Here is a 24734-nt window from a genome sequence, read left to right as displayed (position 1 = left end):
GATGGACAGGGAGGCCTGGCATGCTGCGGTTCATAGGGTCGCAGAGTCAGACACGACTGAGCGACTGAACTGAACTGAACTGATTATTAATTTATTTTAATATTTTTTATTTTTATTTATTTTTATTTTATTTATTTGGCTGTGTGGAGTCTTATTGCAGCACACGGGATCTTCAATCCTAGCAGCTCCATCTGGGCTCTTCAGTCATGGCATGGGAACTCTCAGCTGTGGTTTGTGGGATCTTAGTTCCCTGAGCAAGGATTGAACTTAGGGGCCCCCGAGTTGGAAGTCTTAGCCACTAGTCCATCAGGGAAGAATTCCCTTTGGTGGTGGTTTAGTCATTAAGTCGTGTCTGACTCTTGCCACCCCATGGACTGTAGCCCACCAATCTACTTTGTCCATGGGATTTTCCAGGCAAGAATACTGGAGTAGGTTGCCATTTCCTTCTTCAGAACTCCCTTTATTCTTCGATGAAAACTTACCCATTGTATTTGTCTTAATTATAATAAACACAGGTTCAGGAGGGGGTTAAAAAGATTGCTTTGATTCACCAGAGAAAGAGGCTTGGTAAATGCAAAGATAAGAATCAAGCACCCAGACAAGAAGCTGACATTTGGAACAAAAATAGAAAAGGGAAAGAATGGGGCTATTTTTTTCTCTCAGTATTGAGTCCAATACTGATTTTACAAATGATACGTTGCAAGGCTATCAATTATACATTTTATTTAGAAATAATTTATTTGATTGGATTTTTTCTCAAAGGTTTCTGAATACAATCTTCCTGGCAGAGATAATATTCTAAAAGGAAGTGCTGCTTATAATACCAGTTATTCGATTAGTTGCATTACCTGATCTGTCAGATATGATTACAGGTTCACTGCATCGAATGATAAGTGTTGTTGTTCAGTCAGTTGTGTTGGACACAGTTGTGTCCAACCCTTTGCAACCCCATGGATTGCCCCACACCAGGCTTCCCTGTCCTTTGCTATTTCTCAGATTTTGCTTAAATTCATGTTCATCGTATCCAGTGATAAGTGTAAGTATCTGTGAATATATTTTCCTAAAGCTCAGAATAAAAAGCATTTAAAAAATCCTTAAGTAGTTAGAAAAGAAACCTGGACATTTTGTTCTTAAGATATTTTAAAATACTGCTTTGAGTGCTAAATTATACCACTTAATATTTATAGAACACTTAACTAAGATTTTATAAAGTATTTTCATTTACATATTGCCTGATTCCCCCAAATCCCTGAGGGAGGCAGGGAAAATACTATAGTGATTTTATGTTTTAAAAAACAAGTTATGCAACAATTACAGCAAAAGTCACGTAATACTAAATAGAAGATAACACTCATCTGCATGTGTGTGTGCTAAGTCGCTTCAGTCGTGAACAATAGACTGTGTGACTATTGTGTGTGTGACCCCATAGACTAGTCTGGCAGGCTCCTTTGTCCACGGGATTCTCCAGGCAAGAATTCTGGATTCTCCTCCAGGGGGTCTTCCAGAACTTAAGTCTCCTGCATTGTAGGCGGATTCTTTACCAACTGAGCTACCAGGGAAACCCAACATTTATCTAAATCCAGCTAAGTAAGTGGTGTCCGACTCTGTGCAACTCCATGGACTGTAACCTGCCAGGTTCCTCTCTCCATGGAATTCTCCAGGCCAGAATACTGGAGTGGTTTGCTGTTCCCTTCGCCAGCGGATCTTCCCAACCCAGGGATCAAACCCAGGTCTCCTGCGTTGCAGGCAGATTCCTAACCATCTAGCCACCAAACCAACAAATAAAACTGTTTATTTCAATCGGTGTTACATGAATATTAGATTCACAGCTCAGGCCAGATGTTTGCACGAAAAGGCATAGCAAGAGCTAGAAGGGCTATTTAGGTCACATCTACATTATTAATTATTATGAATAAATTATAACTTCGGTTTATTTATTTTTTCCACCTTTGGAAGAGTTCTGTCAAAGATACTGTTTCCACAATTGTAATATTCAAATGGTTCAAACAAAAAGCTGTTCACAAATAGTGTTTTATAAACAAATAGTGTTTTATAAACAGTTCTTAAAAAAGCATCCTTATAATAATGAAGAATTTATCTGTTAGAGGGCAGATAACCAGGCAGGAGCTAAAGATGTCATTTTGGCCTTTTCCATGTCATCTGGACAAGGCATGAAATTCCTAACTAAACCCAGATCTAAAAGATCAAACTATTATTTTAATCAAGATATATATTTTTCATCCTATTCTCTCTCTGTAAGTGCTAGATGGTTGGGTGGCATCACTGACTCAATGGACATGAGTTTCAGCAAGCTCCTGGAGTTTGATGGACAGCAAAGCCTGGTATGCTCAGCCTATGGGGTCGCAAAGAGTCGGACATGACTGAGCGACTGAACTGAACTGATGCCATAAAGAAAACCAAAGAAATTGGATCCGAAATTTATTGGTCCTGCATCAAGCCGAGTTACAGGGAAAAAGACCTCTGTTTAGTGTTCATCAAAAGATGGATCTACTTTGAAAAATGGGTATGTCAAGAGTGTCTCAGCTTTTGCTAGAGTTATGGTTTGGGGCAATATAAAATATAGGACAGGGTCACAAAAAGATTAATTATTCAGTTTGGATTCCAACCAACCAACTTTTTAAAAGGAACACTAGGAAATTTCCTGGTGGTCCAGTGGTTAGGACTTGGAGCTTTCACTGACAGGGCTTGGATTCTGTCTCTGGTGTGGGAGCTAAGATCCTGCAAGCTGTGCAAACAAACCAAAACAAATCAAAGAAAAACTCAATCACAGTGACCTTGACCAAGTGGTAGAGATGCGTTTCTGCCAGCAAAGGCGGCTGATAGGGGGATGGATCCTGTGATAATGGAGAAAGCAGATTCCTGACACAGGTATTAAAAATCCAAGATGGTGATGATTTTTCAGGACTAGTGAAGGCATTCCAACATTGCCATGTGACTTGCTATTTAAAAGCAGTAAACAAGGCTGTTTGTGCTTGGAGAATGTGTGAAGATGCATTTAAGTTGGTGGAAGAGCTCACACTTGGTTTAGATCTGTCTCTAGCCTGGCTGAGTCTCCTCTGACTTGGCTTTTGTCTCCCACAGACAGCAGCACCCCCGCCCCCTTATCTGCGGTTTCACTTTCCACGGTTTCAGTTACAGGCATTTGGAAAACATTACAGCCATCCCTTGGTCTAGAAGGGTGATTGGTTCCAGGGACCACCCCCCCACCACCTTCCCAAAACCCCCAGGTGCCAAAATCTGCAGAAGCTTAAGTCCCTTATATAAAATGGCTGTAGGATTCACATACAGCATACATACACCCTCCTGTGTACTTTTAATAATCTCTTGATTTATAATACCTAATACTATATAAATGCTATGTAAATCATTGTAAATATGATGTAAATGCTATGTAAATCGTTGCTGGGCGCCCACCCAGCAAAGGCAAGTTTTGCTTTTTTGAAAGTTTCTGGCATTTTTTTGTTTGTTTGTTTTGGAATATTTTCCATCCACAGTTTGTTGAATCCGCAGATGCAGAACCCGCGGATATGGAGGGCTGGCTGCAGATGGAAAATTCCAGAAATAAACAATTCATAAGTTTTAAATTTCACACCCGCCGGCTCCGTCCTGCCCTGGGTCGTGAATCATCTCTTTGTCCAGCGTATCCTGCCCGGTAGTCTCTTGGTAGCTGCCTGGGTTATCAGATCTACTGCGAGGTATCAGCAGTGCTTGTGCTCAAGTTAACCCTTATTTTACTTAATAATGGCTCCAAAGAGCAAGAGTAGTGATGCTGGTGGTTCAGATATGCCAAAGAGAAGCCGTAAAGTGCTTCCTTTGATTGAAAAAGTGAAAGTTCTCGACTTAGTAAGGAAAGAAAAAAAATCTTATGCCGAGGTTGCTAAGATCTACGGTAAGAACGAATCTTCTATCCGTGAAATTATGAAGAAGGAAAAAGAAATTCGTGCTAGTTTTGCTGTAGCGCCCCGAACTGCAAAAGTTACGGCCACAGTCCGTGATGAGTGCATAGTTAAGATGGAAGAGGCATTAGATTTGTGGGTGGAAGACATGAACAGAAAGCGTGTTCCTATTGACAGCAACATGTTGCGTCAGAAAGCACTGACCCTCTATGAAGACTTCAGCCAGGGAGCCCCCGAAACAAGTGACACCAAGCCCTTTACTGCCAGTAAGGGATGGCTATACAGATTCAGGAATAGGTTTGGACTGAAAAATATAAAAATTACTGGACAGGCTGTGTCTCCTGAGGAAGCAACTGCTGCCCCGTTTCCAGCGGAGTTGAAGATGTTGATTAAGGAGAAAGGATGTTATCCAAAGCAAGTCTTCAATTGTGATGAAACCGGGCTCTTCCAGAAGAAAATGTCCAATAGGACTTTTATTCATAAAAGTGCAAAGGAGGCACCAGGGCGTAAAACACGGAAGAACAGATTAACTCTGGTGATACCTGGGAGCTCACCTCATCATAAGAAGGGTGAGTATAGTGTAATAAGATATTTAGAGAAAGACACCACATTCATGTAACTTTTATTGCAATACATATTGTTATATTGGTTTTAGTTATTATTAATCTCTTGTGTGTATTCACTCAGTTGTGTCTGACTCTCTGTGATCCCCTGAACTGTAGCCTACCAGGCTCCTCTGTCCATGGAATTTTTCAGGCAAGACTATTGGAACGGGTTGCCACTTCCTTTTCCAGGGTATCTTTCCATCCCAGGGATCGAACCTGCATCTCCTGCATTGGTAGGTGGATTCTTTACCACTGCGCCACCTGGAAAGCCCATTAATCTCTCATTGTGCATAATTTATAAATTAAACTTTGTTATAAGGGACTAACTTGGTGGTCCAGTGGTTAAGAGTCTGTGCTTCCACTGCAGGGAACTTGGGTTCAACCACTGGTCAGGGAACTAAGATCTTCATGCATGGCCAAAAAAGCCCCCTAAAACGAAGAACTTTACTATAGGTATGTACATACAGGAAAAAAAAACATAGTATATGGAGAATTCAGTACTATCCTCATAGATAAGGAGGGGCTACTGTATGCAATAGAATGGAGTGTCCTGTTTTTGGACACTCACCTGCAGGACTGCATATGCTAGGTTAAACATTAAAAAGAGAGATGTATATGAAATAATTTGAAATAATCTGCAAGATTCTGCATTGGCAGTTCAGTGGTTAGGACTCTGAGCTTACACTGGAGGCGGTATAAGTTTGATCTCTGGTCGGGGAATTGAGATCCAACATGCCGCATGGTACAGTCAGACTGCAATCTCAGTCTTGGTACACACATCCTGTTATGTTGAATGTGATTTGAAACAAAAGTTGAGTGTGATTTGAAAAAATGAGTATTGCATAAGAAATCATTCCTAAATATACAAATCAATGATTTTTTTATTTTTATTTTTCATTTGTTGCTGAACCCCTAAAACAGCAGTGTGATCTTGTGTTGGAAAACAGCTGGCTGTGCTGAGTTGGTATCTCAAGTGGCTTGTAATTCTGATCACCATTAGCATAGCACCCGCACCAATGAGGTGAGGGAAAAACTGGTTAGCCAACAGCAAGTGCACCACTAACAGCCAAGGTGAGCCGGGTCTTAAGACTGAACATGTATGATATTTATGACTGTAAGCATGGATTTGAGGGTTAAATCTGCTAATAGCAGTACATGGGGAAAAAAGGTTGACTTCTATACGCTGTTCATTGTCCCCCAAAGGTCCAGCTTTCTGTCCAGAGGCAATTCAAAACCACCTAAAGTTTTAAGACCAGCTTTAGGATTCAATAGTTCAACCTCAACCTCAAGGAAGCTGGAGTTGTTCATGAAGCAGCAGCAAAATTCCAAACGGAACTGTTAACTTCATAAAAAGGGGACTGTCTCCCACATAAGTTTTTAATGACAAGGGTAGTCGTGACTAAATGAACCCTTGTCTTACTTCCTAACACCCTTCCAATGCTCCTCCATTACTCCACCACACCCAGTGCATCCTCCCATCACTGTCCTCAACTTCTCAGTATCTCCAATAATCCGTTCAAGACCAAAAAACAAACAACAAAAAAAGTTGTGTTAGTCCCTCGGTCGTGTTGGACTCCTTGCTATCTCATGAACTGAAGCTCACCAGGCTTTTCTGTCCATGGAATTCTCCAGGCAGGAATATAGGAGTGGGTGGCCATTCCCTTCTCCAGGGGATCTGGACCCAGGGATTAAACCCTGGAACCCCTTGCACTGCAGGCAGATTCTATACCGTCTGAGCACTCAGGGCTCTTATCCCTCCATAAAGCATCCTCAACTGATGCTCACAGCAGCTGAGTTTGCAGCTCCTGGGGTGGTTGCTATTACTAGCTGAATTGTAGGCTTCTCAAGAGTTAATGTTTATCCCTAAGTATGTCAGTTGTACTTGGTATTGGGAAGATGGAGTTTAAATATTCCAAAATGTTAATGAAGTATGAGTGTAAAAAGAACTGTTCCTATGAAAAACTAAATGCTGTGCAGAAACTTGACAAAGGAGAGTCCTAATCGAATAAATCGAGGACAAAATGACAGTAAAAGATTGCAGGGGAAATCGGGAAAACGTAGACGTCTTCTGGAATCAGATTGCTTCGCAGGGATCTTTTAAATTCTCCATCTATTTTAAAAGAAATCCAACATGGACATTCTAGATGAGGCTTTATGGGTGCGGTCTACGGAAGAAGATGGGGAAGGCTAATCTGCGAACCCAAATTCAAAGGAAAGGTCTTGGCCCTACATCAAAAGACTAGCTGCTCGGAAAGTTTTCTTGCGAGCGACAAAGGCTGGAAAAAGCGCCGTGGTCGCCACCTACCGAGGAGGAGGGGGAGGGGGGAGGATGGCCGGCGTGGCCAGAATCTCCGGCAGGGAGGAACATCACATAATCACTCGATTTTTTTACATAAACATCTAAAATCTCTGGCCTCGAGTTTTTTAAACTTCTAACTTGGGATGAATAGTAATATCTCACCATTTTCGAAATTCGCGAGCTAATGAAAGTTGAGAAGCAAAAAAAAAAAAAAAAAATACCGGGGGTGTGGGGTTTGAGAAAATTGCTTAGCGGTTGACAGAACAAAACGGGCTGCAAATCACGTTTTCTGTTCGCCCTCCATGGCTTTTCCGTCTTAAGTTTCCTTCTACATGTCGAGTGAAAAGTGAGCAAAGCCTGGAGGTGGAGGGGTAAATAAAAACAGAATGGTGCCCTTCCCTCGCCCAGTCCGAAGTTGCGGCAAGAGTCTCTCGAGGCAAGCTTTAGAAACTAACAGGAGTTCTTTGTGTCCCGGAGGGTGGTGCAGGGCGGAGGAAGTCCCTTGGCGGAGCAGGGAAGGCGGCAGGCCGGCCTGGGGCTCCCCGGCTTTTGCAGTATTCCAGCCTCTCAATTTGCAGGGAATCTCGGATGCAAGAGTGAGCGCGAGCCATGGGACCGTGGCTGCGGCCGGCTGAAGCCTGGCAAGGGTACCGACTCGGCCTGGATTTTCATCCCTGCGTCCCCGCTCCCCTCCCCCACTCGGGCAGCCGCGCAGGCCCCAGGTGCAGCCATGTTCCTCGCTCCCACCACCCGCGCCTCCATTGACAGTCCTTGCCCGAGAGGGCCGGGCGCCGAGCTCGCCGCGTCCTCGGGCTCCGGGCTGGTCGGCACGAGGCTTCCTGGGAGTCGTAGTCCAGTGTCCCCCGCCGTCGCATTGGTGGGGACGAATCAGAGACTACAACTCCCGCTGGGCGGCGCTGCGGGTGCGCACGCGCAGCGCGCCTTCTAGGAACAAAAAAAAAAAAAAAAAAAGAGGAGGAGGAGGGTGAGAGAGAGAAGCTCGGAGAGCAGAGAAAAGGGGCCACCGATCGCCCCCCCGCTTCCCCGCACGCGCTCTCTAGCCGTGGCCGCCCGCCTGCAGCGGTTACCCCGGCCTATCCCTCGGTTCCCCTGTGAGAGGATCTAGGCGCTGAGCGAGGCCGTGCCAAGGGCGGCCATGCGGCGGTGACAGGAGCTCGGCCGAGACGCTCGGGCCCCCTCGCCCTCTCACCTCCTGCCCGCTCGCCGGCCCATCTCAACCCCAGGCTGCTCCGCCGCGGCCACAGCTCGCGCGCGCGCGGCCCACATTCGCTTCCCTTCGGCGCCCCCCCAGCCCCGGCGCTGCCTGGAGGCGGCTGCACTCGGGTGAGTCCCCGTCGCCTCATCCCCGCTCCCCCCCACCCACCCCCGCCCCGGTTGCCATCTCGAGCAGGGCTTTTGAGACTTGCCCCCTCCCTCCGGGGGGGGGCCCTGCACGGACAGCTGGGGGGGCCTGGGGACCGTCGGTGGCCGTGTTGTGGGGGCCCCCACCCCGCCCCCCACCAGCCCCGGGCCGCCGGCGTTGGGGGTGGGGCAGGAGCAGACGCGGTCGCGGGGGACGACAGTTGACGCGCGCGCCTGGGTGCGTGGGGGAGGGGCGCGCGCACCGGTGCGGCGTGTGGTGGTGGGGGGGGGGGCGCCTCACGCGTGAGGGCCCCGCGCGCGAGCGAGCGAGCGAGCGAGCGAGCGAGCCTGCGGGCTGCGCATGCCCGGCCCGCTGATTGGCCGGCTCGGGCGGTGCGGGTGCGCGCTCGGTGCCAGGCCCCAGCCGTGGGGTCGCGCTCGGACTGGTGTCTCCGGGGCTCGTGCGCCCGGGCAGCAGACGCGCCGGATTGGCCGGCGGGCGGCGGGGGTGGGCGGTGCCGCGCTGCTTGGTAACTGCGGCCGGCCGGCGGGCGGGCCGCGGAGCGCCGCCCCTCCCTGCCCCTCCCCGCGCCCAGGTGGAGCCCGGGAGTGGGCTTTGTCCCGGGCCCGGGCCGGCGCGCCTGCCCCCGCGGGGCCTTGCTCTTTGGGGGAAATAAACACAATGACCGGAAGGAAAACCTCAGCCTGCAAGCTTGGGAAAATAAGCCATCGGGATTCGGCTAGTATCCAGAGGGGGTTCAGAGAAGAAGACGAACCCCGAAAAGCAAAACCCCTGCCCTCGTTCCTCCCGACTTCGTGCTTATCCAAGTTTTGCCTTTTAATAAGGTGATTTTTTAAAATAAAAGTGTTCATGGTTTTACGCTTGTTGGTGTCTGGGAATGTTCAGACATCGGGTCTAATTGGAGTAGCGCCCACTCCTCGGAATCCGGGGCTCCGGGCACGCTTCTCAGCTTTTTGCGTTCAACTTTGCTGCAGACAATGACTTGATGGGCCGCTGTGCGTAAAAGTGGTCTCTGGGTGCTCAGAAAACAAAAGGGGAACTTAGTTTGCAGACGAGCGTGTGCATTAGAGTGCCGGGCGGAGGCCGGGTCTTACCCACGCCTCCAATCCCTCCCCCCACCCCCAGCTAAGCCCCAGGATTTGAGGTGACCGATTTTATGTCCTGCAGCAGATTTTTTCCTGGTCCGTTTTCCAGCCACTGCAATCTGCTACCGTGCACTTTTCGTTTTTCGCCTGCTGCTTGTGATCTTGGCTCACACCTGTAGGCTGGAATGACTTTTTCTTCCCTTGAGGCCGTGGAACTCTTATTGCTCATATGCAGCCACTTCTTTAAAGCCTTCTCTTATAATGTTGGGTCAGAATTTGTTGCTGCTTCTTAGGGTCAGCTCGTTTGCCTCTCTTTATTTCCTCTTCGAGTTTGGTTGGTTCTGCTTTGTGTACACGTGCCTTGGCCTGGTCACTAGGTTTAAACTCCTGGAGAGGTAGGGATTAAGCCTTTTCTGTCTTTGTCTTTATCCCCCTTCCAGTCTACAGCAGTCAAAGCTCATATTAGTAGCGACAGCTAGTGCTTGAATAATGTCTTTATATGTCAGGCATTGCTCTTAGAAACTTAACGTGGTTTTCTTATTTAATATCCATAACAACCCCCTAATTCCACTGTTTAGAAGAGAAACAAGTCTAGAGAAGCTGGGTGATTACCTGTTGGTCACCAAGCCAGTAAACCTGGAACCTTTATGACTCTTAGACCTTAGGCTATCGGTTCTCAGAACCCAAGCATTCCCTGCGGGGCTTGTTAAAACACAGTTGCTGGGCCCCACCCCAGACGTTCTGATGCTGCAGGTCTGGGATGGGCTGGAGAATTTGCATTTCTGTCTAGTTCGCAGTTGGTGCTGTGGTTGCTGCTCTGAGGAGGAACACTGTGAGAACTATTCACTCTGGTATGAAATTAAGTTGTGAGGGAAGTTTATTCTAGGTGCATGCTTTTCCTTACATTGAAACGAGATCTTAAAGAATCAAAGTAATTCAGACTGCTTACTGTAGATTACTTGGCAAACAGGGAGTTAAGAATTTTTGTTTATCTTGGCAGGCAGAGCAGCTGGAACTCCCCAACTCTTCCCCCCTACCCCCAGTTCCATGCACCAGTGATTTGACTAACTTTTAAGAAAGTGACTACAAAGACTTTGTCATTGAAGCATAGGCTTTGGCTTTCATTGTCTTGGGGCACAGGTCTTGGTGAGAATGATTTTAATTTTTAGTATAGTGGATTTCTGTTTTGGGAAAGTAAGTAATCTTAAATTAGATAAGGGGAGTGGGATTAGTTTCTAGTAATGTTCTGTCATTTTATTTGGATGATCCTTAGATCAATGGTGTGTTCCAAAACATAAAATACAAAAGACAGAGTCTGCTCAAGTAAATCAGAACACTGAAAAAGTACCAAACACCTCACCTTTTATGTTATTACTGGTGACCAGCTATTTATCTTGCATTCCACCTAGTTAAATTCTGTCATGTTTCATTCTTCATTGAAAATATGAATTTTTCAAATATTGCAGTCCTCTTCACATAACTGCTGTGGTGTAACTAACATGAAATTGTTTTAGTGGCTTAAACAGATGCTGATCAAGTGATTTTTATGTATGTCTAAGGGAAAGCATTTTTTTTTGAAGAATTGTTTGAGATGTAATTCTCTTTGAGAATAGTATTAATATTTAACTTTTCCTGAAATCTATTAGAGGTAATCTGCCTGAAAGTTATGGGCTTCCCAGGTGGCCCAGAGGTAAAGAATTCACCTGCTAATGCAGGAGACAAAAGAAACTCGATTCAGCCCCTAGGTTGGGAAGATCCTCTGGAGAAGGAAATGGTAACCCACTCCAGTATTCTTGCCAGGAAAAGCCCATGGACAGAGGAGCCTGGTGGGTTACGGTCATGGGGTTGCTAAGAGGCAGACACAGCTGAAGACACACGCACACACACCTGAAAGATAATTACCAAGAATTTTTTAGTAGCAGTTTACCAAAGGTTCTTACATTGATACTTTTTTTCTTCAAAAGTTGTCTACATTTATTTGAGTTAAGCTTATTCATTGTTACTAAAAGAAGGTAGGAAATGTAATTAATCAGTTGATCACTATAATTGTAGAGTTGGGTTTCCTTGTAATCAGTGAGCTTAAGTGGCAGTATGGCAGTGTGAAGAATGTGAAGTGAAAGTCCTTCAGTTGGGTCGGACTCTTTGCGACCCCATGGACTCTACAGTCTATGGAGTTCTCCAGGCCAGAATACTGGAGTGGGTAGCCTTTCCCTTCTCCAGTGGATCTTCCCAACCCAGGGATTGAACCCAGGTCTCCTGCATTGCAGGCGGATTCTTTACCAGCTGAGCCACAAAGGAAACCCCAATATGAAGAACAATACTCGATTAACCAATGTGTAGCTGAGGCAACTTGTGTGGGGGTAGTAAAACTAAGTATTTGAGAGAATGTGTGTATGTAATACTGGAAAAAATTAGGTGTATAAATCAGAAGCACTGAATGCATCTTTTTTTTTTTTTTTTTGAATGCATCTTAATACTCTTCTTTTTCTTCTTTAGCAGTTTCTTCTTGGCTTTCCTTTACTGGAATGCTCCCAGATGCAGTTTTCCCGTTTTTGGTTTTTCTTTTTTTTTTCCTCTTTGTTTCTGCAATCCTTGCCTTTCATACCCCATGCCTGTTTCTGATGCTACTCCTCTGCTTTTTCCCACTTTGACCTAGTGGGAAGATAAGAAAAAGTTGCATAGGGATTGTCAGAGTTGATGGCAGATTGACTCATGTTCCTTGGTTGTAAGTTGAAAAATTATGGAGGACTTTAAAAGAATTCGCTTATTTAAAAAGTGTAACTTCGGAGGCTAAATGAATTTACGACTGAGTGAGACGGAGTATGGCTTAGTGGGTGCCTGTTGACATAGGTTCTGAAATTACTCCATCTGTGTTACTTTGAACAATTCCCTTTCACATCTTTGTATCCCAGTTTCCCTATTTTAAAAAAGGATGATGATAATAGAAACTGTTTCTCTTTTAGGGTTGTTCTGAAGGTTGAATGAATTAAAATTAAATACTATGTTTAATACTTTACAGAAATTGAATTTTCTAAGGAAATAAAAACTGCATGTAGATACCAATCCTTGTTATACTGATTACAAGGTTAATCTCCACAGACTCTGGAGAATATAAATTCTGTGAGGGCAGGAATTGTTCTTCGGGGATTTTCCCCATCTGACAAAGTGTTTTTGTCTTTGTAGGATGGCAAAGGAAATACATCACCCCTCCCCCACCTTAAAGTACTGTCTGTGATTGTGCCTGGGAGTTCGTAGGTGAGAATTGTGGAGTGGGTTGCCATTTCCATCTCCAGGGCATCTTCCCGACCCAGGGATTGAACCCCCATCTCCTGTACTGCAGGCAGATTTTTTTCTCATCTGAGGCACCAGGGAAGCCTGTATGTGATTGTATTCTGGTATAATTGTAGAATCAGAGCATAGTCAAGTGTTTGGTCCTGTTTAGGGTATCTGGTTAAAATGAGCCCTGGTTAGTAGACAACTGTCTATAATGTGAATATCTATAATGGAGATTAATGTCTGCCTTGTATTGGAAAATAGTCTTTAGAACTGGTTACCCAACACAGAATCCCTCCACCAGTTTTCTTCAGCTATCATTCAAGTTTTCAAAGCAGTACCTTCTCCCTGCCCACCCCCCCCTCCCCCAGGCTGTTGACATATTTGAGATAGAAACTCATAAATGTGTTGAAGGGCAATTGGAATTTCTTTGTTTTTATTGGGCAATTAAAGAAGGTAAGAAAAGTTTAGCTTTCTTAAGTACGGTCAGGTCTCACTCACCTTAGTGTTTTCACTAGAAATTGACAGTTAAATGATACCTGAGAAAACTGCTTATTTCTTGTTCATTATTAAGAATTTGATATATTTAGAAAAAGCTCTTAGTATTGACTATAACATAAATGTGAACAGAGTTTTGTCTCGATTGAATTTTCAGACCAAAATTTACTTAAAATGAGATAGTGGAACTGAACTAAAATTAAAAAGTGTTCTTGGCCTCAGTCTTAAACACTTAGGTTAGATTACTTTATTGAAATGATAATTTGACAAAGAAGGATGACAACATGTAAAATGCCCACTTTATAAGGAAGGACAGTGCAAAGAGATTGACCCTAGTACTGGAATTAGTTTGAAAAGTGCCTAAAGTAGTTCAGGGAAATTTGGTAGATTCCCACTTTTCTCCTGTTCTTTTCCTTTTTTTCCATTTAAAGCATTTTTAAGCCTTTTAAATTCAGTGCCTTTAATTACAATCACAGCATTGTATAACCATCACCACTATTTCTAAATCTTTCTCATTGCCCCAGATAGAAGGCCATGAAGTGGTAACTTCCCTTTCCTTCTTCCCTAGAGTTCCGGGACATCTCTTAATTTACGTTTCGTCTCTGTGAATTTGCTTATTTTAGATAGTTCATGTAAGTGAAGTCATGCAATACTTGTCCTTTTGTGTCTGGCTGTTTTACTTGGAGTAATACTTTCCAGGTTCATCTGTGTTGTGTGTATCAGAATGTCATTCCTTTTTTTTAAATGGCTGAATAATACTGCCTTGTATGATGCACCGCATTTTGTTTTCTGTTGGTTGTTGATGGACGTTTAGATGGTTTCTACCTTTTGGACGTTACAGTGTTGCAACATGAACATTGTTGTACAAGTATTTTGAGTCTTCCCTGTTTTCAAGCTTTTGGTGTGCATACTTAGTGAAATTGCTGGCTCTTCGCTTTTTCTTTTTACCAATTTCCTTGGGGCAGAATTGTCTGAACAGACCTCTCAATAGCAGAGAAAACCGCTGAGAAATGAGTTTGTCTCTTGGTGAAGAATTGGCATCCGCCATTTCCACGATGAAAACCTCTTTCTTTCAGATAGCTCCTTATAGTGATTTTTAAAAACTGTGGTAAAATATCCATGCCACACGCAGTGTTAAGTGCCGTCTGTACAGTCACAGGGCTAAGCAGCCATCATAAAGTCCAGCTCCAGGACTTCTTCATCTTCCTAAACTGAAGTTGCCCATTAAGCCAGTCCCTCTTCCTTGCAGCCCCTGCACTCACCGGGCTACTTTCGGTCTCTAGGGGTTTGACTGTTTGATCTGTTTCATTTGGCTTTGCTGCACAGATCTCAGTTTGCTGTGTGGAATCTTAGTTTCCCCACTAGGAATCAAACCCAGGCCCCCCGCTGCAGTGGAAGCATAGAGTCTGGACAAGTCCCCATATGTGTGTGTTTTAGAAATAAGTGATTTAATTAAATTTAAAATTAAGTGCTTATTCAGTTTATTGAACGCTTATGTTTAGCACGCTGTCAGGTGCTTGACAGATTCTGATAGGAACCTTGTGAGTTAAGTTCACATATTTATTGTCATTTCCAGACTAGGAGATTGGGGATTAAAGAATCCCACAGCCAACCATATCTAGTATTGGAGCTAGGCCTTTAATTCAGAATTTTGGCCTGATTCCAAAGCTGCCGTTCATAATTGCTTGGCTCTGTTGCCTGCTTTCTGTGGACAATACATTAAAAAGAGAAAAGATGGAACTTTTAGGCCAGTTACTTGATTTTCATTTCCTCCTCCAATTCATACAAAGTTAGAAAAAAACAAGGGAGGCAGGTTAACAAGTAAACCAAATGTTTTTTAAACTTGAAGTAAAGTAAAAGGAGTACATTCTTTGTGTATTGGTAGAGAAAGCTGCTACTTTAAAAAAACTCTGGACTATCAGTATAAAAGTATACTTTATACATGTGTGAAAAATTTCAAACTAGTGCTGAGAAAAGTTGTGGATTTTCCTGAATAGTTGATAAGGTGTGTGTTTGTTTTACAAAGACAGTGTTCTGGATGGTGTGAAACTCAGTATTGAACTTGTGATCCACTATTGGGGAAGACCCTCTTTCCCTGACTCCATTTAATTATTTTATCATTTTTTCCTTCACCTGTTTTGTTTTTTTTTTAAGTTATTTTACTTACTTGACTATATCATGGGGCCTGTGGGATCTTAGTTCCCTGAGCAGGGCTCAAAATCAGACCTTCTGCTTGGAGTCTTTAACAACTGGACTACCAGGGAAGTTCCCTGGCTTTTTTATTTTTAAATATTTTATGTATTTATTTGGTTGCAAAGGGTCTTAGTTGCAGTGTGTGGGCTTAGTTGCCCCAAGGTATGTGGGATCTTACTTCTCTGACCAGGGATTGAACCCGTGTCCCCTGCATAGAAAGGCGGGTTCTTAACCACTGGATCATCAGGGAAGTCTCCCTTGGCTTTTTTTTTTTTTTTGAAGGGAAGGATTTTTATTTGTTTTCTTCACTTCTGTGCTCGATACATATAGGTCTCAGTAAATTAGTGTTAAGTAAATGTATTCATTTTACATGTAACAAAGGCTGTGTGCCTCCTCAGTTGGTTCAGTCATGTCCCACTCTTCGTGACCCCATGGACTGTAGCCTGCCAGGCTCCTCTGTCCATGGGATTCTCCAGGCAAGTATACTGGAGTGGGTTGCCATTTCCTTCTCCATCCCTTGGCTTTTCAAAAAAGAAAAATTTGACTATTTTTGTTAGCTGTCTCAACAGTTTTTTGGAAATAGGGTAGAGAGGGCATAATGTTTTAAGTATGAAAGTAAACACTTGGAGATCATTTCAAATCCTAACCTTTGCAATGTGTTTTGTTTTGTCTTGAGAGATCACTTGATGTTTACTGATAAAATTACAAACTTTATTTCTGCAGAAATTAAGAATTTACACTAGTGGTAAAGAACCTGCCTGCCAATGAAGGAAACAAGAGATTTGAGTTCCATCCGTGGGCCCCGAAGATCCCCTGGAGGAGGAAATGGCAACCCACTCCAGTATTCTTGCCTGTAAAATCCCATGGATAGAGGAGACTGGCAGGCTACAGTCCACAGGGTCGCAGAGTCGGACACAGCCAAAGTGACTTAACACATCTTAAAATGTAAGCGTAGCCTACTATAAAAACTTAAAAGCCTTGACTTAAATCAGTCTTGATCCATCTTGAATTAACCAGTGTCATGAGTGCTGACTGTGGAGACCTGGATCAAGGACCTGTCCCCAAACCCAAACACAGTACTGTTGAAACTAAAAGACCCTGGTACACCATTTGATTGATACGTAGTCTGTAGGAGTTTTATCTGACAATCTTTAGATAAAGTTGTGTGTGCATGTTTATACTTTGACATGAAATTCTAACCACTCCTTCCTTAAAATGCAAGAAGCAAAAAAAAAAAAAAAATCCAATTTTATTTAGCTAATCGGGAAAAATTTTAATCAGTAATTATAGTGTAACATCCTTCACTCTCCCAGTTCTAATACTCCACTTGTGACTGCAAAAGCAAAAAAGTTAGAACACCTTTGAAGTCAGGCAAAAGTAGGAGGAATTTTAATTAGTGCCTATGTTTTAATTAATATGCATTAAATATTTAAAAAATCATTTTGAAACACTTTCAACAAAATAATTATAAGAAGAGCAAACAAACAAAAATTTCCCACATACCCTTCATCCTGCAAGCCCATTCGTGTTTTGCCAAACACCACTGTATGTAGCACAGGGCGCCCAGCAGCACGCTGAGTCCTCTGTCCAGGGACTGAACCCTGGCCTCGGCAGTAAAAGCTCAGAGTCCTGACCACTGAACCGCTGGGGGCTCCCCAGCATCACACTCCTCATCCCGTTGTCCCATCTCTATGATATACTTCCCTGTAGAGCGGTTCCTCTGTCTTTGATGTTCATGCCCTTGGCCTTTTTGAAGGTTACAGAGCAGTCGTTTCATAAAATGACTCTCAAGTCTGGCTTGTCCAGTGCAGTTTGGACAGGAACATCGTGGTGTTCTTGTGTTTTGCTGGGGGGGCATGATGCTTATTTGTCCCGTGACTGCAGTTACTTTGAATACTTGGTTAAGAAGGTGGATGATGTGCGCTATATTTTCCTTTGCCTAGTAAGTGTTTTGTGAGACAGTACTTAGGGATAATGAAAATATCTCTTTTAAGCATTGTGGAATGCTGGGAATTTTAAAAATTTAGGCTGAGAATTTTAAACTTTTTTAGGGGTGACGTTTAGTGCTTGAACCTAAAAACCTCATGTAGAGGAGTTACCTAAGTCCTTGAAAACAATGAAATTTAAATATTGTGGGTAGTGGAATTTGAAAAATGTTAAAAATTGGGTTATAGTGTACAGTGTATGCTGCTGCTGCTGCTGCTGCTAAGTCGCTTCAGTCGTGTCCGACTCTGCGACCCTATAAATGGCAGCCCACCAGGCTCCCCCGTCCCTGGGATTCTCCAGGCAAGAACACTGGAGTGGGCTGCCATTTCCTTCTCCAATGCATGAAAGTGAAAAGTTAAAGTGAAGTCACTCAGTCGTGTCCGACTCTTGGTGACCCCATGGACTGCAGCCTACCAGGCTCCTCCATTCATGGGATTTTCCAGGCAAGAGTACTGGAGTGGGGTGCCATTGCCTTCTCCGGTACAGTGTATAGTGTAGTTTAAAAGAACTTGGGAATTAAGAACAGTCAGATATGGATGAGACTCTAGTAATATAATAATTCTGTGATCGTGGGCAATTTACTTTCTAAGTTATCAACTAGTCTTATGTTAGAAAAGGTCTGCTTTGTAAAATGTGTCTGGCAGCAGTCACAATAAACATGTCAAGATACTAAGTTAGCTTCTTGGGATCTTTCAGAAGTTAAACTAATGGAGTCAATGAATTACTGTAAATACATTTTCTTTAGAAACTGCTCAGTGGACATAATTAGAACAAATGGTTCGTGCATGCTCAGTCGTGTCCGATTCTTTGCAACCCCATGGACTGTAGCCCTCCAAGCTCCTCTGTCCAGCTCCTCTTCTGTCTTCTCAGGCAAGAATACTGGAGTGGGTTGCCATTTCTTCCTCCAGGGGAATCTTCTGGACCCAGGGATCGAACCTGCGTCTCCTGCATTGCCAGGTTGATTCTTTACTGCTGAGCCACCTGGGAAGCCCAGAACAAATGGTACTATGCTGAAAAAAATTTAAGATCTTTATAAAATCTTTGTTCACAACCCAAAGTGATTTCACTAAATATATACTGACATTTTAGGGATGAGTGAGTTTTCTCTCCTAAAAACAACTTTAGCTTTTAGGATATTGTAGCTAGAACACAGAGGTATTAAATACAAGTTTCAGAGGTAGAAATTTTTAGGCAGCCTAATAGATTGCCGGTATGTAATATTACATGATAATTTATACTAATTTTAATGGAACTGAATCTTGTTTAGGATAAAATCAGCTGATTCAGCTATTAGGTCCTTGCCTTTTATTTTAGGCACCATCTTAAGACAAAATATGTAGTATCTTAGATGACGAATTTTAGCTTTTTCTTAGTTGTCTTCATTTAAAAAAATTACTTTTATAAAATCAGAATTTTGTAAAAGTTTGAAATTCCATTTTACTGTTCTTCGAATTAAGTGATACTGAAAGTTATTTTACATTTCTCGCTGAAGATGAGTGTAGTTAAGACTGTAATGATGCCTTTAGTCACAATTTTGCTGAAATTTGGCTTTCGTGGCTTTTAGTAAAATTAAATGAATTGGTAAATTTGAGTTTTAGCTAACCTTATAAACAAAAAATAACCTGAGACTAGATCTCAAATAATGGAGACAACTAAAAAAGATGTGTGTGTGTGTGTTTAGTCATTCAGGTGTGTCCGACACTTTGTGACCCTGTGGATTGTAGTCCGCCAGGCAAGCCCAAGAATACTGGAGTTGGGTAGCTTATCCCTTCTCCAGGGGAATCTTCCTGACCCAGGAAACAAACTGGGGTCTCCTGCATTGCAGGCAGATTCTTTACTAGCTGAAGCTACCAAACAATAACCAAAAAAAACCAAGGAAGAGATAGCTCATCTTAAATTCTGGTACAGTGAAAGCGACCACAGCACAGGAAAGCCATGCTGCATTTTGTTGGAGTGGAGGTCAAAAAATTAAGTTTCGGTGGAAGATTTTCCTGGTTAATTAAAGTATTCCTCCCCCCCCCTTTTTTTTTAATTCTTAAGCCTGTTTAATTGCAGAATTGAATACCATATTATCTGTCCTAAATACTGTCTGTAGCCTTCCATGGCCAATATCCTCGGGATAAGTATGTTAATTGATTTTTAATGTTTTCTCAGTTTTAATTGATCCACGTATCTGCGGTTTAGTAATTATGGCTCTAGAAATAAAACACTGAGTTCGGAAACTTACTGGTTTTTGTAGTAAAGTTTATTTCACCATGCTTAACTAAATGTACAGTGTGGATCTTAGTTGCTTATAAGTAAAAATAATAGAGAACTGCCTATAGAAAACTAAAAATGAAATTTTTGAGAAGAAAATATTGAGCCTGGTGCCTGGCTGACTTCAAATCCATTTCTTCTTAGCTGACCATGGATCTTGGTTTTTGGATTTTACTAAAATAAAGTGTTGCTTAAACGACTCATGGCTGTTTGTCATTGTTAATGGTGATGTGTGTGCCTGACCGTGCCTGTCAGCAGAGTTTTGTGACGTAAGTTAGGCGTTCATCTAGACAATCGGTCTGCAAGTCATTCATATTTTTTTCTTTGAACAATATTCTTTATTTTTTCAGAAAGTACTGTTGATGTTCATATGTACCCTTCAGTGTCCCTCTAGTATTTGCCTTTTGGACAAAAAGGATATACTTTTGCTTCAGTTTGCTTCTAAGTGCTTCCTAAGTGCCTTAGAAAGATTGCCTAGTAGTACAGTTCTAATCACCTTTTAACCTGCCTTTCTTGGATTATTTTTGTGCATGAAAGTTGGAAGTTGGAGATGCAATTCTAGTCCCTGGTTATAAAATTAGCTGTCTCTGTGACTTTATCCAGACAGCTAATCTTGTTGGGTTGGGTTTCTCATTTCTAATATAATGGAACAAAGAGGTTGCACTAAAATATCTTGAATTTTCTTCTTGATCTAAGATTATAAGCTTTGAGATTGAAATGGAAAAATGCTTGTTGAAAATAACTATAGCATCACAAAAAAGAAATAAGACATAAATGTAATAAAAAAAAACAACCAAGATCAGAGTTATGACTTCTCTCCCCCAACTGATTTAACAGTCTGACCTGAAGCTTAATTTGAAGCAGTATTACTTAATTTGAAATTTTAGTAATACTTTAGAAATCAACCCAATCAGAAATCTTAAGAGTCTCGATGTTTTTATTAGAGTGATGTGGCCTATGTCAAAATGTTATAGAACTCTGTTTGACTCACTATAAAATCTCTTTAGTATTGTGCTGCTCAGCATTAATGGCAAGGATCAATAAATTACAAGTGGAAGTGTGGTCAAATGAAAACACTACCATGGGGGACTTCGCTGGTGGCCCACTGGTTAAGACCCCATGCTTCCATTGCGAGGGCTGTGGGTTCCATCCCTGCCTGGTTGGGGAACTGATATACTACTGCAGGCTTTGTGGAGCAAGTGGCCATAAATAAATAAGTAGCAGGCATACCGGCTACAGCAAAAACAAACCATAAAAAACCCAAGCACTTACATGGAATTAATTACTGGCTTATTTTGAGGTAGAAGAGATCAGTACAGTAAGGACACAGACAAACCTAATCCCCGAAATGGATCTCCAACAAGAAACCCAAGAAGATTTTACAGAATGACTGGAATCCGTTTTCAGAGACGTAAAAGAAGGCATTGCTGCTTTTAAACAATAGCTGACAGGTTAAAAGATAAAAAGGCGAAACAGCAACAGGCCAATTAAGTTCAGTTTTGAAACTCATAAAGGAGAATTAAAATCAAATCAGGGAAACAAAAGATGAAGTTAAAAAAAAACATTTGGAGTTGAAGAAGTAAGGAAATTGAAAAAACAGGAAAGAAGGTGGAACGGACTCTGGTAGCCATGATTTTTGTGTCCTCGAACACTTTATTAACCCCTTTCTCTGATGACCGTGTCCTGCTTTGCCTTTTGAATAGCTGCTTACCTTCCTTTTCTGCGCAGTTCTGGCTGTTCTGCCAATCACAGTGTATCCCGGTAATCTTGTTCTGACTAGCCACTTACGTGAGCTTGGGATACAAATCCCCAGACCTTCTGTGCAGAAGGTAGCAGGAACATACAGGGGTCACAGAATTGGTGTGTGGTCAAACTTTAAATATACGCACATGGCTGCCATCTGTCTTAGGAAAAAACCCGTCTTCTTAAGGAGAAGTGAGGTCGGCCGGGAGGGAACAGAAGTCTAATGATGTCCCTTGTGTTCCTTGACTGGCTGTGTGTGGGGTCAGTGCCACCTTTAGGCTGAATAAAACAAGAAAATTTCCTTTGTTTGTTGTGGTGCTTTGAATTGGGTAACCTTGCAGTTTAAGAATAGTTCTGGCTAATTCATAAATGGTTCTTGAAGATAAAGACTACTGTAAATTAGGTGTTGTTCCCAGAGTTGGTGGGACTACTAAGAATGCTCTAGAATTATACAGCAAAACTTTTGTAAAACTACCAAAAAGTTGGTAGGAATTTTGAAGATCTGTTATGAGAAGGCTAATTTTAACGGGAGGATTGGGGACTTCCCTGGGGACCCAGTGGTTAGGATGCTTCGCTTCCACTCCAGGCGGCAAGGGTATGATCCCTGGTTGGGAAACTTAAGATCCCACAGCTGCACAATGGGCCAAAAAAAATTCTTTTTTAAGGGAACTAATAGTAGAAGTGGAAATCTCTTTTGCTCTGAGGGCATCTGCCAGTTTCACCATATGAACTTGAGTTTTGAAAACCTTTTGGGATGAAGAGGCAGAAACCAAAGCACAGAATCTGCACAAAATTCAGGGGTCAGATTCGCCATTCCCCTCAATAACTTGCGACCCCCGATTGAATAAGGCTGATTAAGAAATAAGCCAGCTTGTATCCCTGTTTGTGGTCTGGGTTAATATCTGGGGGATCTGAGGAAGGTGAATCCTTGGATTATGGTGCTCTCCCAGGCAGGTACTGTTCCCAGACACCAGGTCTCATGTTTAAAACAAGGTTTTGATGTAAAACGACCAGCATACAGTAAAAGACAGTCAGGTATACATGGGAACAAGAACCATACATTTGAAGGTAGAACTATGAGAAACATCAGAGGTACAACTGCAAAACTTGAGATTTTGAATTATCCTAGACTATAAAACAACTCCCCCTACTATGTTTAAAGAAATATGTCAAGCTTGAAAATCTTTTGGGTGAAGAAAATTTTAAATGTGACATAGCAGCAAATAGAAATTGTATAAATGAAAATTATAAACAAAGTAAAAAACCTGATGGGTAGTTTTAACAGCAGAATAAGTACAAGTGAAGAAAAAAATGAGTGAAGTGGAAGATAAGTCAGAAGACCAGAGTTTAGTTCCGGGAGGAAAAATGAGAAACATACAGAAGAGAGTAAGAAATTTAAGGATTAACATACATTTAATCTGAGCCTCAGTGTGGGATAGGAGATAGAAAGTGGGACAGAACCAATACCCGAGGAAATAACGTGTGTGTGTGTGTGTTGTGTGTGTGTGTGTGTGTGTGTGTGTGTGTGTGTGTGTGTGTTAGTTACTCAGTTATATCCGACTCCGCAATCCCGTGGACTGAAGTCATCCAGGCTCCTCTGTCCATGGGATTCTCCAGGAAATAACGTGTGTGTGTGTGTGTGTGTGTGTGTGTGTGTGTGTGTGTGTTACTCAGTTATATCCGACTCCGCAGTCCCGTGGACTGAAGTCATCCAGGCTCCTCTGTCCATGGGATTCTCCAGGAAATAACGTGTGTGTGTGTGTGTGTGTGTGTGTGTGTGTGTGTGTGTGTTACTCAGTTATATCCGACTCCGCAGTCCCGTGGACTGAAGTCATCCAGGCTCCTCTGTCCATGGGATTCTCCAGGAAATAACGTGTGTGTGTGTGTGTGTGTGTGTGTGTGTGTGTGTGTGTGTTACTCAGTTATATCCGACTCCGCAGTCCCGTGGACTGAAGTCATCCAGGCTCCTCTGTCCATGGGATTCTCCAGGCAAGAATACTGGAGTGGGTTGCCATTTCCTTCTCCAGGAGATCCTCCCAACCCTGGGATTGAACCTAGGTCTCCTGCACTGCAGGAGATCTTTACCATCTGAGCCACCAGGGAAGCCCCAAGGAAATAATAGCAGAGAATTTGCCACAATCAAAGGATGACAGTCCTTAGTCAAGATGCCCAGTGAGGGAGGTGGGAGGGGGGTTCAGGATGGGGAACACATGTAAGTCCATGGCTGATTCATGTCAATGTATGGCAAAACCCACTACAATATTGTAAAGTAATTAGCCTCCAACTAATAAAAATAAATGAAAAAAATTTAAAAAAAAAGATGCCCAGTGAATGATAAACATACTGAATAAAAGGAAATCTAAACTTTGCCCACTGTGCTCACATTCTGAAGTGTTTCAGTGCATTTTTTCTTTCTTCTCTGTGTTTAAAAAGATTAAAAGCAATCCGCCATTTTTCTATTTACTCTTACATGGAGGTCACAGTCGTTTTGGTCATTTCCCTTTTTGTTCCAGAGAACTCACTGTCCCATCTTAGTTACTTGAAATTTTTTTGTTTCATGGTCTCTTTTTTTTTTTTTTTTCCATGGTCTCTTTATTTGGGAGACTTCTGAGTTTTGATATGACAGATCGTATCCTGGGGGTTTTTTGTTGTTGCTCATTTCTAGACATACAGAGACAGACAGACAGGCAGCCACAGACACACAGAGACAGACAGACACACACACCCCTGTTTAAATTAAACCAGAAGAGTGCCTGTTTCCTTTTTGTGAGGTGTTGTCTCCTTCAAAGTTCTTTTTCTCCTAGGCTCCCTGGATACTTCCGTTTTGCTCTTGTTCTTCCTCTCTCCCAGGGTTGTTGTGAATATTTAATAGATGACTAATGAAACATGATAGCTATATTTAATAAATGTTTATTATTTTTTTTTTTTGTCTATCTTGCTCTTATTTTAAACTGACTCTTTATATAGGGTGAGAGGTGAAAAGACCCTTCCTGGGAAGTGATTGACTGGGTTCTCTGATCAGAGAGGAGGCGGCCGAGGGCAGCCCACCGGGGTCTCGGAGCTGGCCGGTGGTCTGGGGCGCCCCCAGCCTGGCCTTCGGGCCCGGCTCTGGGAGGACCCGCCCATCAGGCCTCAGGCCTCGTGCTCTGGAAGCTCGTGTCACCACCGGCCTGGTGTGTCCTCGCGTGGTCACCATTAACGCGGCGGTGCGATGACAGTTTCTTTCTGGCAAAGGGCAGAGGAGAGGATGCAGTCACGGGTTAGGGGTCCAGGGAATGTTCCATGCGCCGTGTTGACTAAGGGCTCTGTGGGAAGTGATCCAGATGCAGCCATTTCTAGAGAGCAGAAAGCCCCAGACAGAATCAGCCTTCCCCATGGAGCCCGACAGGACTCTGCCACCTCCAGGGTTCTTCCCATCAAAAGTACTGAGATGGTCCCGAAAGTTCTGGTAATGAGGCGGGAGCTCTCGTCTCCTGGGGCTTCCCCACAGGCTGT

At 43.0% G+C, this 24734-nt stretch overlaps 2 protein-coding genes across 8 annotated transcripts in view; one reads left to right on the top strand and one right to left on the bottom strand.

The window, feature by feature from the left end:
* Window positions 1-5392: 5392 nt before the first annotated feature.
* On the bottom strand, window positions 5393-24435 carry LOC122433566 (protein transport protein sec31-like). Its single transcript, XM_043456605.1, has 3 exons — window positions 24288-24435; window positions 8447-8882; window positions 5393-7766 (listed from the first exon to the last, which is right to left on the bottom strand). Exons 1-3 carry the CDS (start codon window positions 24433-24435, stop codon window positions 7490-7492), a joined length of 861 nt encoding a protein of 286 aa, XP_043312540.1. The 3' UTR covers window positions 5393-7489.
* Window positions 7775-24734, top strand: part of GTF2I (general transcription factor IIi) — an 81828-nt gene continuing 64868 nt past the window's right edge. For all 7 annotated transcript variants that reach the window (XM_043456736.1, XM_043456731.1, XM_043456733.1 and 4 more), the window contains exon 1: window positions 7775-8165. The gene's annotated coding sequence lies outside the window, so the exon portion shown is untranslated. The remainder of the gene's footprint in view (window positions 8166-24734) is intronic.

This window comes from Cervus canadensis, chromosome 32, assembly GCF_019320065.1.
Source record: "Cervus canadensis isolate Bull #8, Minnesota chromosome 32, ASM1932006v1, whole genome shotgun sequence".
Taxonomy (NCBI): domain Eukaryota; kingdom Metazoa; phylum Chordata; class Mammalia; order Artiodactyla; family Cervidae; genus Cervus; species Cervus canadensis.
Note: the sequence above shows the minus strand (reverse complement) of the source record. Positions and strands in the feature narration are given on the sequence as shown.